The sequence below is a fragment of the Morone saxatilis genome, unplaced genomic scaffold, assembly GCF_004916995.1.
Source record: "Morone saxatilis isolate NCDOM2014 unplaced genomic scaffold, NCSU_SB_2.0 Contig0, whole genome shotgun sequence".
Classification (NCBI taxonomy): domain Eukaryota; kingdom Metazoa; phylum Chordata; class Actinopteri; family Moronidae; genus Morone; species Morone saxatilis.
The window spans coordinates 16,813,264-16,827,209 of NW_023339650.1; the positions used below are offsets into that span (position 1 = coordinate 16,813,264).

The 13,946-nt window shown below is 40.1% G+C and overlaps 2 protein-coding genes across 2 annotated transcripts in view; both read right to left on the minus strand.

The window, feature by feature from the left end:
* The window catches only part of gpr158a (G protein-coupled receptor 158a), a 59,409-nt gene extending 57,228 nt beyond the window's left edge, over positions 1-2,181 (minus strand). Inside the window, exon 1 of the mRNA XM_035653527.1 lies at positions 1,134-2,181. Coding sequence (XP_035509420.1) covers positions 1,134-1,996 — 863 coding nt within the window. The 5' untranslated portion in view covers positions 1,997-2,181. The remainder of the gene's footprint in view (positions 1-1,133) is intronic.
* Positions 2,182-5,772: 3,591 nt separating this feature from the next.
* Positions 5,773-10,689, minus strand: LOC118325594 (patched domain-containing protein 3-like). The gene is made up of 4 exons (XM_035658356.1): positions 9,954-10,689; positions 8,969-9,090; positions 8,223-8,368; positions 5,773-7,647 (listed from the first exon to the last, which is right to left on the minus strand). Exons 1-4 carry the CDS (start codon positions 10,671-10,673, stop codon positions 6,077-6,079), a joined length of 2,559 nt encoding a protein of 852 aa, XP_035514249.1. The 5' UTR covers positions 10,674-10,689; the 3' UTR covers positions 5,773-6,076.
* Between the last annotated feature and the right edge of the window lie 3,257 nt (positions 10,690-13,946).

The window sequence follows — 13,946 nt, forward strand, 5'->3', positions numbered from 1 at the left end:
AAAAGGGGGGGGGGGATGGAAAACAAAACAGCTCCTTTGTCTGTGGAAGGAAAGTAAATCATACATTTGGCTTGTAAACTGGAGTTCAGGTGTAAAACAGCTTTGACTGCTCATCAGTTGAGTGTGCAGGCTAATTTCCTTTCAGATTGCTTCAGTGAGACTAAGTGAGTGAAGCTGCTCTGAAAGGCTTTAGTCTGGATAACACCAGGTAGCTGATAGCCTATTACAGTATAATCACTGCAGGTTTTGACTCATTTGCAATCCGTGCCTGCCTGTGAGCGACTCGAGTGTATCAATTAAAGATTCATTGAAGGCAGTACACACACAACTAGTGATCTGGATTAAATATTCATTGGGAAGATGTTGGTCAGGATCATATGGAGCCTTAACACTTTCCACTGCACATCAGGACTGGTGGCATAAACATGGCACATTACACAAGCAGGCTGCAGCAGCAGGGGTGGCTTTAGGACACGATTGTACAAAGCACCCAAATATGAGACATATTTTAGCCTATCTTCATATGCTGATGCTGGCTGCTGTGCTTTTTTTTCTCTTTTTTTTTTAAATTGGCTGCCTCTCATCTCAGGAAGGTTCTGACTCATCGCAGATTTATCAGCAGCCCTCCTTGAAGAAGGGAAAAGAAAGGGCACGCGACATTTTCTTGAGTAGTAAAGCATGCAGCAGAGTGAGTTTGAAAAATAAATTAGGGCCTGTAGCCAGAGGTTTCCACCGCTGCTACATCCAGTAACATCCAGGGTTATTTTTAGCATCGCGCCGCCTTGTCAGACTGGAGGAGAGAAGAAAACCCCCACTTGTAAGACAAGGGGAGGCCAGTGGGAAGCTGCGGTATGTTGGGGGAGTAAAGAGAGTCAAGTATGAGCACCTTTAACCCAATCCAGGTACAGGTATTGAGATTGGAGTTGTACTGGTGGTCACCTGAACTCACCTTTAGGACATGCATCCTTCTCACACTAATCTGTACTTTCATAGTATATAAGTAAAGGCACCACATGTGCTTTATGATCAGGGTCTTTTAATGACAAAAGCGATGTTTTGCTGAACTTGTTGTTTACCAGATTTTCTATTTAACATCACCTTTCAGTTTTTAAACCAGCTGTGTGCCTACCTACCTGAATTCAGGAGCCAGGTTGGGCTTCAGGCCATAGAAAGCAGCCGATAAGGTCAAAAGCCAACGGGGAACAAAATTCCCATTTTCACACTCCAGGTAGGGGGCAGACCACTTGACATGCGTCTTGTCCGGGATAAAACTCTCTCCTCTTTTTAAAGAATTGTCAACTGATCTAAAATCTTGGCTGAGCACCCTCTTATGGAAACTGGGCTTCTTCTTGTCTTTGACATCGTGGTACCACTCTGTGTCTGCGGTGCGGTTGTGCAGATGATGGTGGGCCATGCTGGAGAGGTCTTGGAGGACTATCTCTCCGCCGGCCCTGGTGGCTTGGAGGAGCACCGAGGGCCGCGCCACGGACGTATCTGCGCTAAAAGTGACAACCGCCCGGTGGATCTTGGCGTCCCCCTCCAGTATACTCCTGACTAAGGCATGGTACCACTCAATGTCTCGCCGGAGACTCTGCTCCCTGGACCTGTTGGCTTGCAGGATCATGTTGAGGAAGTTTGTGGCGTGCAGCACCGTATCCAGCACGCTGTTCATGGAGTAATGCGGGACGGCTTGTGACCTTCCCCGCAGAGAGGTGAGCTCGTACTTCCGCGAGCAGTTGGCGTGCTTTAAGGTGGTCGAGTCCCCCGTGTGAAGAAAAGCCGTGACCACCCTGGGGAGATGCTCCTCTGCTTTCTGCGGCAGCTCCGCCGTCTCCCCAGCGCGGAGATGCGCCAGCTGCCGACGGTGCGTCTGAGCGCCGTAGATCGGCTCCTGTGCTCTCATATCTCCTCCATGCGCTGACCATTCCGCGTATTTATGGTTTGATCCGATCACAAATCCCACTTGCAGCAGCAACGACAGCCGGAAAACAGCCATCTCCCTCCAGGAAAGCGTCCACAGATGTTTGAGGGGGGGATTGCTGCTCGGAATTACAGTGTCGTTGGGCGTGCGTGCTGTAAAGAAAAAAATCCAACCAAATTGCTCCGCTAAACCATCGCTTCACCACTTGTAGGATATTCTTGCAAGCTCCACGCCTCTGTTTCTTGTAATCAAAAAGCAGAGGAAGAGGGAGGGGGGGACGTAAGGAACCCCCTCGCTGTCCTCGCCGAATCCCTTCTTCTTCTTTACAGATGCCTCATACAGCTTGTTGATGTTGAGTATCCGCTTGCAGCTGTTTCCCCCCACCTCTCTCTCCCTCACTGTAGACAAGACTGTCTTGCCTTTGCCGTGCGGCGGACGTTCTCCCTGTGCGCGTAGGCTACATAGACTGAATCAAACCGAGGAGGAAGGGAGGGGTAAAAGGGGGCAGGTTATTATTATATTTATATATTTTTTATAGGCACCGAGTCAGGGAGCTTCTCACTTGGATGACAAACGCACTCCGCCCCCTTCCGACCACAACAAGCATTAAGTAGGCCTACATCAGGAGCTGTGCGCCCTTAAAGCCCGTCTTCTCCATCATCGCATAGGGCTCCAGAAGCGCCATTGATCCGCGTTTGGCCGCTTCTTCTGTCAATCACAGCGAAGCGTTTCGGTGGCGCGGAGAGAGAGCTGTCCGGTGCTGAAACGGATGAAGCGCTTAGGGAGCTGTCCGGTGCTGAAACTGATCAGTGTGGCTGATTTATCCAAATTAAGTCCTTAATTAAGATCCCTGATACACATTTGTTCTCATTACCAGCAGTCGAAAAAAGATTTATTAAATCCACTTTAAAGTGAAAACAATATGGAATAAACAAATTCTCTGATGATATTTAGGTGGGGGGGGGGGTCTGTTTGTGCATGAAGATTGGTTGAAATATCATCCTGAGGATTTATTTTATTTTATTTATATGTTTATTTATTTTGTTTTATTTCTGTTTTCTGTTGATGTCTTTTGGGTCCAACAGTTCCAATGGGATTCAATACAAAACAGGAAATAAAAGTTAAAATAAGCAGGTTTTTGCTGCTTCTTTGTCAATAAGATATTTGATTAAAGACAGTATACACACTGTATGGCTGTGTAAGATGTGTATACTTTGGACTAGACTCCTTAAATTAAATTAAATCAACTGAAAATAAGTAGCCGAATTCTCTATAACATTAAATGTTCATGATTATAAGCAAAAAAATAATTTAAAAAATTGAAAAGCCCTCTTCAGGTGTTATTTATTTAAATAAAGGGTATTTATTTATTTTTGTGCTTCATCAGGACTGTTTGGGTGTAGTTTGATTACATTTGATTAATAGTGACCAAACCCCCCAACTGTCATCAGAGTCAGATTCAAATCCTGATTGGTGCTTGGAAGTACGTGACATCACCCTTTTTCTAACTAAGCCCCGCTGACAGAAAGTGCCCTGTTCTAACTTTGCCTTAAAATAGTGTGTTTCAGGGCCTTTAAAGGAGACCATAATGCTACAGCATACAGTGATATATTAGACAATGGTGTGCTTTTATGTCGCAACTCTTTCCTGTTTCTGCCTGACAATGCCCTCGTGCACAAAGCACTGTCTATAAAGAAATGACTTGACCTCAACCCCTTCCAACACTACCAGTCAGAGCTCACCCAACATCAGCGACCAACATCCTGTGGCTTAATGGGAGCAAACCCCTGCAGCCAGGTTCCAAAATCTTGTGAAAAGACTTAACCCTAACACTAACCCAGAGTGAGTGCAGGCAACATATTAATGTCCAATGGTTTTGAGATGAGTCCACATACTTTATTTGGGAGTCCACAAACTTTCGCCCATATATGCAAGCTCAAGTTCACTTTCTCTTTTGTAAGCAAAAACAGTCCAGCGGCAAACTTCATAGATATCCTTTGGGCTCCTCCATGTATACACACTAAAAACTATCCATGGTACTGTGTCTTTTTATTTTTTTGCGAAAGTAAAACAATAGTCTGAGATGAAACTGGGCGACCATTTCCCCAAACCTACAGGGTCTATTGGTTTGGAAATTCGGTCATGCCTTCCCTTCAACCTTGACATGTTTCTAATCAATAAACTCAGTTACAGTTGAGGCAAGCTGTTGCCCCTCCGTGTGTTAGTCAAGCAAACTAAACTGAAGGATTTGGATCTGATCTATTTCTTTACTTTGTCAGCAAACTATCAGTCTCTCTCTTTCTTATTAGTTCAAGCTCTAAGGTTGCTCTCTCCCTCTCTCTCTACTGGGTGTAGGGGCATGTCACGTCACGCTGTGTGAGCTAGAGGCATCTCGTCCTGGAAGGAGGGTGAGGAAGACAGGCGTGACCAAGGGTGACAGAGCTGAGAGTCGGGCTACGTGCTGCACAGGCCATCGGGGATGCTGGAAGTCTGAACCTGAAGACCTTGTGGATTATCTTGACCAACATTTATACAGCTGCATCCGAGACTGCTTGCTCGTCCTGTCTAGAAATCTTGACATCTGCAAGCAAATGACAGGAAATCCAGCAACTGCCAGAAATTCATGCTGCACATACTCAGTATGGCAAAATGGCTGTATTTTTTACACTGTGGAGAACATTTTTTTTTTATTTAGTCAAGCTTGTCTGTCCATACTTTGCAAATGATCCTATTAATCAAGGTTTGTGTGCTTAATAAATCTTTTTCTGTGGTTTACAATAAATATTTATGATTGTATCTGTGCCTGGGACAGAACCTTTCCTAACATTAAAAGAAATATTTCTTTCCTTTCTTTTTCCATTTTGATGTTGGTGCCACCGAAATGCTACAGAGAGCGAAATTGAAGCAAAGAAAAAAAAACATCAGTCACAGTGATGATGATGGTGACGAAGGTGTACATTGCACCTTCTTTGGAAGGTGTGAGCCATCTGCATGGGCAGTGGGTTCTTAATGTTAATGTGCTGCCAGCCGGAGATCCATGATACATCTTCAACACCAGTTCCTGATTTGGACAGTTTGGAATAATGTGACATTTGAACAGTATGAAAATCTGATTGTTTTTTTTGTCCTATTTGACAGTTTTGATCCGGGCTTCAACGTTTCAGAAGTCCCCCTGCTTTTGAACCCTATTTGCAGGATTTTCAGGGCACCAACTAAAGCTATGCATTATCAGGTTACATTCATATAATATGTTGAAATGACTTTTCAAGGCCTGTGAATGGTGTTCAAATGATTTGTGTTGATGCAGCTTTAGAGGAAACCCAAATCAATCATATTGCTCAGAGATTTAACCAGTAATTCAACTGTAATCCTTTACCAATTTAATTCATAAAACCCAAGTCAGTCATCATTGTGACACTGAAGTGTTTCATTTTTCCACAGGTTTGCAGAAATAGTGCAAAAAAACAAACTACTGTTTACAATATATCTGTAAAGAAACAGCAAGATATTTACTAATCAATAAATGTTTTATTGCTTACTCTGACAATGAAAGAAATGTCACTGTAAAATTGTGGTTAAAGTTGTATTTTGTACTGTTAGTGAGACTAGTTGATGGTTTAACAGCAACTTTGATATAAGTTGCCTAATAAGAGGCATTGTACTCAACACACTAATGATAACAGGATATTATTGGCCTTGCAGCATGGTACACATGGGGCATGTGTATGCATTCGTTACTAGACGTGTATCAGAACAGCAGCTGGATTTGATTGTCAGCTTCTAAGCAAGTCAGTTTCTGCACAAAAACAGCAAACAAAGGAAACAATTTGATATAAAACACAAGACTTTATTGTCATTTGTAAAATGGTAAATTAGAGAACACCTCCAATTGAACTGAACTCATCATCATCCGTAAAAAAAAAGACGACATGAATATTACAATGAATAACTTACAAAGTACAGTAATCTGTTCTTCCATAAATATTATGGCAAAAGGCTTCACTGAATCACATTTTTCGATACTTATGGGGTTAGATAAATTCCAAAAAGGGAAGTTTTTGCTTTAAACGGTCATTGATCATTTTCAAAGTAATCTTTCTGTAAATTTACCCAATAGTCATAACTAGCTACACAAGATCAGCATTGTAGCAGTGGTCATATTTTGCTGATTTTTATAATCTTATCTTCATTTTTTTTTTCAGCTGAGCGATATGTACATAATGTCAGAGCTACGGGAACAAAAATAAGGCCATGAAGCATCCCAATAAAAACGACGAGAAAGAAGATCTTGAAAAATGTTCTGAATGTGTGAAATTTGGACGCGGCCAACACTGAAACCCCTAAAATGGTGGACAACGCCCCTTGAATTATGGGGTAGCCTAAACTGGAGAGAGCGTCCACAGCCTTGTCATTAGCAGTCGGTTTCTTGCTTGAGACAAAGACGTAAGACATGTGAGCAGAGAAATCGACAGTGAAGCCGATGCAGACGGTGAAAATGATCATGGATATGGAATCGAGAGTGATGTCCCATAGCACCATGATACCAGTTACCCCAACAATCACTGAACCAATCGAACAAGTCACCAATAATGAGCAGAGATGGTTTGGAATCAGCAGGAGAGAGACGACCAACATCACGGCTGTGATCACGCCAATGTTTTTAATCGTGCTACTGACTACTACGCCGTACTGGTCGTAGAAGATGAATTTGTGGTTATAGACTAATAAAGATGCTGCATGGCATCTGCCCACAGTGGTTTTAAAACCATCAAGCATTTGAATTTCCATGCTGGCATTGGCAATATCAACAGTCTGAATGAAGGACCGGGATGCATGGATGGCATCTCCAGAGAGGTTCACGTCTTGCTTAAAATAAGGAAATAAATCAAAAAAATGTGATATATTTTTGAGAAACACATCTTTATCATCAAGGTTTAAATGTGTTTCTTGTCCATATGACATATACGAGTCCAGCCAGGATGTATACATATCCTCATGTACAAATTGGAGCCTTTTAAAGTTCTCCATACATCCCTGAAGTTGGTGCCTCTTGGTCTTATTCCAATATGGGAATTTTTCACTTACAATAACCATCACAGATGGACCATAATCAGAAAAATACTGTCTATCCTTACGGTTGAATTTTGTAACGTGGGAGTTATCAGCTGCCAGATCATACAGCTCAATCCCCTGTTGTATGTGGAAGCATTTATAAATACTTGCAACTAAATATACCACATAAAGGATGATTACAACTCCCTTGACCCAGGCTTTGATCAAAAACGGGCCGTAGTAATCCTTAAAGAAATTACTCGCTAGCTGTTTTTTCTCTGCTCCAGTGTCCTTATCATAGTTGCCTCCCACACAGCAGATGTTATAAACCTCACAATGATGAACTTGTTTGTCTGATGGTACTTTCATGCAGGTCAGCCAGTGCCGGTTGCTGGCTTCTCGCCTCCCATTTAGAGCCAGGAAGGCTCCAAAGAAGGTGATTGTGTAGATGTAACAAAATATGATGGATGTGGTGGTGTACAGGCAGAACCACTGCACTGATGGGAAGTCGGACGTGACGCCTATGGAGAACTTGAGAATGTCGGTCAGGGCGGTGATGGTGATGGACATGATAGCTTCTTTGTAGGAGTGAGCCATCCGCTTTGGCACTGAGTCTTTCACGTTGGTGTGCTGCCAGTCAGACATCATAACAAACATATTGTTGAGACCGATTCCTGTAAGAAAAATTATGTTAGTGATGTAAAATTAACCACAGCTCTGAGTCACTGTATTTTTAATGTAAACCATAAAAAAACATAATAAACTATAATCTTTCCTAAAATATATGAGGAAGTTCAAATTCTGCTCAGTGGTTAACAACTGTGATCACTTTAAATTAATGCAGATTAATTACTTGAATACGGAAGCTGATGAAGATCACAAGTTAATTTATCTTTTATTTATTTCTCGAGATAACAAGATCATTTATCATCAGAAAACAATTTTTATTGTAATTTAAGCCATTCATTTCTTGACAATGTGATTCAATACTGACAATGTATATCAGGAGAAGACTGAGATTTAATAAATGAGTTGCCTGAGATCCCTGCAATATGTCGATTCTTCACATGCCCTTTTTTCTGACTGCTGGTCAGTATGAAAATGAACATTAACTGGCACATTCCATGTCATTCCTCCATGCATTGTCCGTTATGTTGAACCGATGCTTTTGCAAGCATGACGGATGCTTCCTCCTAACCACAACCTAAAACTACTAGAACAGTCTAAAACAAAAAAAGCCTTTTCTTACCGAGTATTAGGAAAGGAGAGTTTGCGACTGTAATAACAAATGGCACTCCAATGTAAAGCAGCAGGCCAAAGGAGGAGAGAACAGCCAGGCCAGAGGATAAGACGCCAAAGATAGCCACCCAAATCTTGTTCCTAACGTTGTCCGATCTGTCAAGGAGGTAAAGAAAAGGTTGTTCTAGCAGAATCATGCAACTAATAAAGTTAACAATATACTGTAAGAAAGGTCTAACTTCAATCCAAGAAGCCGCACAATAATCTAGTATATGTTGGATATTTGTAGCAGCACAGATGCATGCATTTTATCAGCAAATACTAAAATGTGCACATAATTTATTTGTACAGTAAAACAAAACAAAATCGTTGATTTCAACAAGTAACTTAACACTCGGATGAAGAGCAGTATTTGGTATATTGCACTTTTAAATATACCCAATTTTAGACTCAAACTTTTAAGAAAAATCAGCAATTTAGCATTTTCTCCACTCCCTGTATGACCACAATCTAGCTGTTACAGATATACCTACTCTCAACTACACCTTACAGAAACTAAATATGAAGTAAAACATTTTTAAATTGCAACAACCCTAGTTTGGACACAGCAATGCTGAAATTGTTGTTATCACTGCATGTAACCTGTCTGTGGCTTTCCTGCACCAGTCAATTTGATAAACAACAGCTCTCTGTGTCCTGGACTTGGCCTGCAGTCAAGAAATCGCTCACTCTGTGACAGTCAATGATCATTCTTACCTCAGGCAGGATATGACCGAGAAGGTGATAGCTAAGGCATAAGTAATGAGGAATAAAGGGAAGCCATCTGTGATGTGACTGTCAATCTCCTCCTGCTTGGATTTGGAGGTGTAGTAAGACACCTAGAATACAGCAAAAAGAAGCCAACATGAGCGCTCAAGTCAGACGACATGTGGATTTCACCACAGCGATAAAACCAGTGTGACAGCAAAGCTTGGATATTCAGGACAAAACAATGTGTCTGCACTGTTTCCAACCACTTTATGTCAAAAGGAAGTGTAAAGATACAGTGGGAGCAGACACACTGTAACTAATATGTTTAAAAAATGCCTCTATATGCTTTTTGTATTGCACATTATTATTTAAGATACTTAGCTAATGCTTCTCTTAACATCTCAAGTTCAGCTATGAGACAAAATCCAGCTTTATATACTTTAACGGTGATGCATATTGTCCATTTTGTGGTGCTACTGAATTCCCCAAATGATGATCAAATGCCAGCATTTATTGCATTTAGCTCTACAAATACACACAAATTATCAATTGTGGATCTTTTATGATTAAGATCTATAGTATATAGTATATAATATAGTTTTATACTTAAGATCTTTAATAAAACAAAATGTGAATGAGCATTTCTTCACCAGAATTATATTCATGGTAGTGCAAAAAGGCTTTAAAACAACTTTTAGACAATCCTTTAGGGGATACATTTTTGTGAAAATATTAGTTGACATAAATGACACAAATACCTAAATCTTCACCTTCAATGACTTGGACATGAAAAATATAACATCTTAATAAATAAAGATATTAACAACAAAATTGTTCCAGAAATGCAATGCACTTTTCAATTTTAGTTCAAAGATCATCAAATTTTACCACACAATTGTATCTAATATTAAAAGAATATGGACAGAAAACCCTTGGAACATATTTAAACATTTCATAAAGAATAATGAAAGGAACAATATGTGATACGTACGTCAATGTGTTTTTTGTCCGTCTCTTCTGATAGGACTTTTTTAAATTTTCTCAGCCATAATTTTGAGGCGTTAGTTGTGCTCTCCTTGCTATCTAAGTAGTAGAAGAGTTTTACAGCCTGAGCACTTATGACTGAGCTGTTGGCATCTGTGATAACTTTGCCTAGCACAGAACCCAGAAACACTGAGCTGGATCTGTATGTACACACAGGGAAGATGATGCCGGTTTGATCGGTTTTATTAGAGCGGACGATATCCAGGATGGTGTTTGAGACACATTCTCCATTGTCTCTTGCACACAACTCACTGAAACCTAGTGTCCCATTGTACACAGTGATATTAAGGATCTTATTGTTGAGTCTGATGATGTCCTCAAAGGCAGGATTTGCTAATATATTCGAGTTGTTAGTTGAGACGGCAATGATGGATGCAAAGTAGTCATTGTTGTACAACCTGTCTTCTGAAAACATGGAGTCATTGTAGGGGAAGTTTTCCTTGACAAATGCTCTTGTTGCCTTCGAGGGTCCTTTCCTGGGTGTGAATTGCCGCTCAAAGTCATTGTCCTCCCTGTCTTTGAGAAAAGTGAAGCCTCCGCCAAGTGCCGCTGAGAGTATCAGAGGAACTACAAAGAAATAACAAGGATAGGAGCCTACAAGTGATCCAAGCTTCTCAAAAAAGCCTGACAGAGGCTTTGCGAGGCAGTCTGTGCGTCTGCAGGCCATCTTCAGAATGGCATGACAGTTGGACACATGTGGAGGAATTGCATCTATTTAAATGCTGTGGGCCGGAAGTAGCATTAATAAAAGTGTCTTGGTCATGTAAAGGGTTGATGATTACCCGTAACAACAGTAAAAAAATAAAGAAAAAGGAATTTACTGGTAATCTCATAGATGCTGTAAAATGATAAGAGTGCCCTCCAATGATAAAAGTGACAGTTCCCGGAAACACAATAGACTTTGAAACAACTTACAGATAATCACGGACAAATGAATGATTTTACAATCCAAGTATTCATGAGTGTGTGTTAACTGAGTAACTATATAACTAAATCAGTGTGTATTGTGTCATATGGTAGACTATATGCCAATACTAAGATAAAAACAATGTAATAAAGTAACTGAGAGTTGATTTTCCTTTGTCTGGGATTAAAGTTCAACTCCTGTAATTGTAAAAGAGAGTAACTTGGATGCCAGACAGTTACTACAGCAAATGTTATTGGGTCAATTGTATTCAAGTCCTCCACATAATAGCTGGAGCTTCTTAGAATTAGAAATTATTGTAAGACCTTGAAATTTGACACAGAGCTTAGCATGGCGCATATGTTAGGCTTTGGATAACAAGTTTAGGGTCTAACTCTCTGACTGAATCATGTATCTATTGTTTTAGCAAATACTCCAAGAGAGTGATAAATCTGCCACCATTATAGGTGTAAACTGCTGTACAGGAGCAGGAAGCTTAACAGACGTAGCAGCAGAGGGTCTGGGGTAAGCAAGCAGTCAATTACAAGAATATCTTGGGAATCCAGCAACAGCCGGCCTACATGTAACATTTTAACCTTAAGTTCCAGAGTATATTTGGAGTTGAGAGTCCGAGAGGGTCGGTTTTTACACCTTCAAGCCTGTCGGGCCTTCTCTGGCAGTTAACCCCTGTCAGTCAGCTGTCAATCTGCAGAGTCCTCCGAGACGAGGCTCATATCTCATTTCACACAGATCCATCTCGGGGTCATTGATTTCTCATTCTCCGAGTGAGAAATGGATTCTCTTTCCTTCATCCCTGGGAGGAGAAGATCCTGGCAGACGGTCACCAGAAGCCTGATGGAGGCATAAGTTAAATGTAATCTGTTTCAGGACCATTCAGTTATTTTGTTCACCTTGAATTGAAGCACTGCTTTTTTGTCTGTGTGCTTATCAAAGACTGTTAACAGCAGATAGGTACCGATGCGTATTGTTCAGCCCTGAGCCTGCATCAAAATGCAAATGAGTTCAATCCAATAACAATCATCTTCTGGTGGCGAGCTCCTGTTGACACCTTCATTAGCTCTCTTTTCTCTCCTCCTCTTCCTCACACTTCGCAGAGGTATGTAGGGGTGCAAATCAATGTCTTAGGTAATTAGCAGGGACGCCTCGGGTGAACACGATGTTGAGATGTGTTGGCTGATTGTTTGGCTCTTGCTTCCAGAAAGCAACCATTGATCACGGAAAAAAAGTCCTCACTATGAAATAATACTCTTAATAAGACAGTCTAAAAAAAGCAACTAGACACAAACACACATGTACAGAAGTGTGTTGTCAGATCAGATGACTTGTTTTGGCAGTACAGTAAAAAGTAAAAAATATTTCTAGCATGAAAGGAATATACTAAAGTCAAGTACACAACAGATTTTTTTTACATTAATTGTTTTAAATAAACTGATCGTGTCTGTTTTTGTAAAATCATTAAAATGTCATAAAGATAAAATAATGTAATTTCCCTAAATGGGTTGAAAATGCACCTAACCGCAGCTTAATAATAGCAAAAGGGTACAATACTGTATTTTTTAATAATACTAATGAGGCAGTTAAGCAAATAATTATATTATAAATATATTAGAAGTTATAAAAGGTTATACCATCAACTACAAATGGTATTTATTTTAATGATTCAACAAAAACATGATTACAGGTAAAGTACAAGCATAATTAACACTAACTAAATCCATTTTAGGCTAATTGAGCATTACATTGTGGTATATTTTACTTCAACCGCTTCTCGTCGTGATGATGAAGAAGATTTAATAACCACTAAACCTGCACAATGTGTAATTCAAATTTTTAGATTTTAAGATTTCAAGATTTTAGTTGCAAATTCTCAGTGTGAGTCTCCGTCATCACAGACCCCATGAGGGTGTAGACCAGCATGTGAGTTGGATCAGGACTTGATCCCTCACTGACTTCCCATTTAAATACTCAAAATTGTGTTATTCAAAGCGCATTGGCCAAGGCAGAGCCGCTGCTGCCAAGACTTTAACTTAGGTCTTTGCAGTCGTGGGAGTGTTTTACCTCCACTTCAGAACCAACGGTTAGTGCCAGTATTTCATGCCAACATTTTTAAATGTGACTATTTTGTGTGCCATGACGGACAAGAATGACCTCTTCCCCCTGTAGGCTTTATTCTTGGCAGGGAGGAAAGCCTCTGAAATGACATTTACTTAATAAATGTCCATCATAGGACAGTGCAACTCCACTGAAACCAATGCTAATGACTCTCTTTAAGGATGCAATTCACTTTCTCAATGAAGACATGTTGACTTACTTAGTTTTATGTATTATTTTACATAAATATAATAAGGTAGGGACCTTAATTGTATCGGCAGAGGTTAATATGGCTGCCTAATATATAATTCTTCTATAAATATTCTTCAAAATCTATTAAAATGTGACATTATTCCAATACATCAATAATCTATCAGAACCTTATGGTACAAAAACACAACTTATTTTGGATTGGATTTATTTGGCTGAATTTATTTAATTTACTGCTTGTCAGATCTTGTCACAAGAATTAGGTTAGATTGGCTGAATAGACAGTAGTCTTTTGTATTATTTTAGCAACTTGGGGGTGTTATGCAGCTAAACAAAAATGCACATGGGGCATATTGAGTTAGATTGATATCAAATAAGATAAGATAAGATAAGATATTCCTTTATTTGTCCCACAATGGGGAAATTCCGGTGGGGAAATGTTCTTATATTCAATACATTTTGCCTAATTTTTAAGGATTTATATAACAAATATCAGGATACAGTCAACAATTTTTGAGGATTTTTGTGTGTGTTGAGGAGGTGTTTATTTCTCTGTGTGGTGATGGCTTCAGAAATGTTATTATACTGACAAGTGTTTTTATCTGTCAGGGAAAGGAGAAGAAAACATGGTGAACAAGCCCCTTCTTAATGTTGTAGGAGACTCTGTTGTAACCAAGACGACAAAGATGAACGTAGTTGGAGCAAATAACAAAA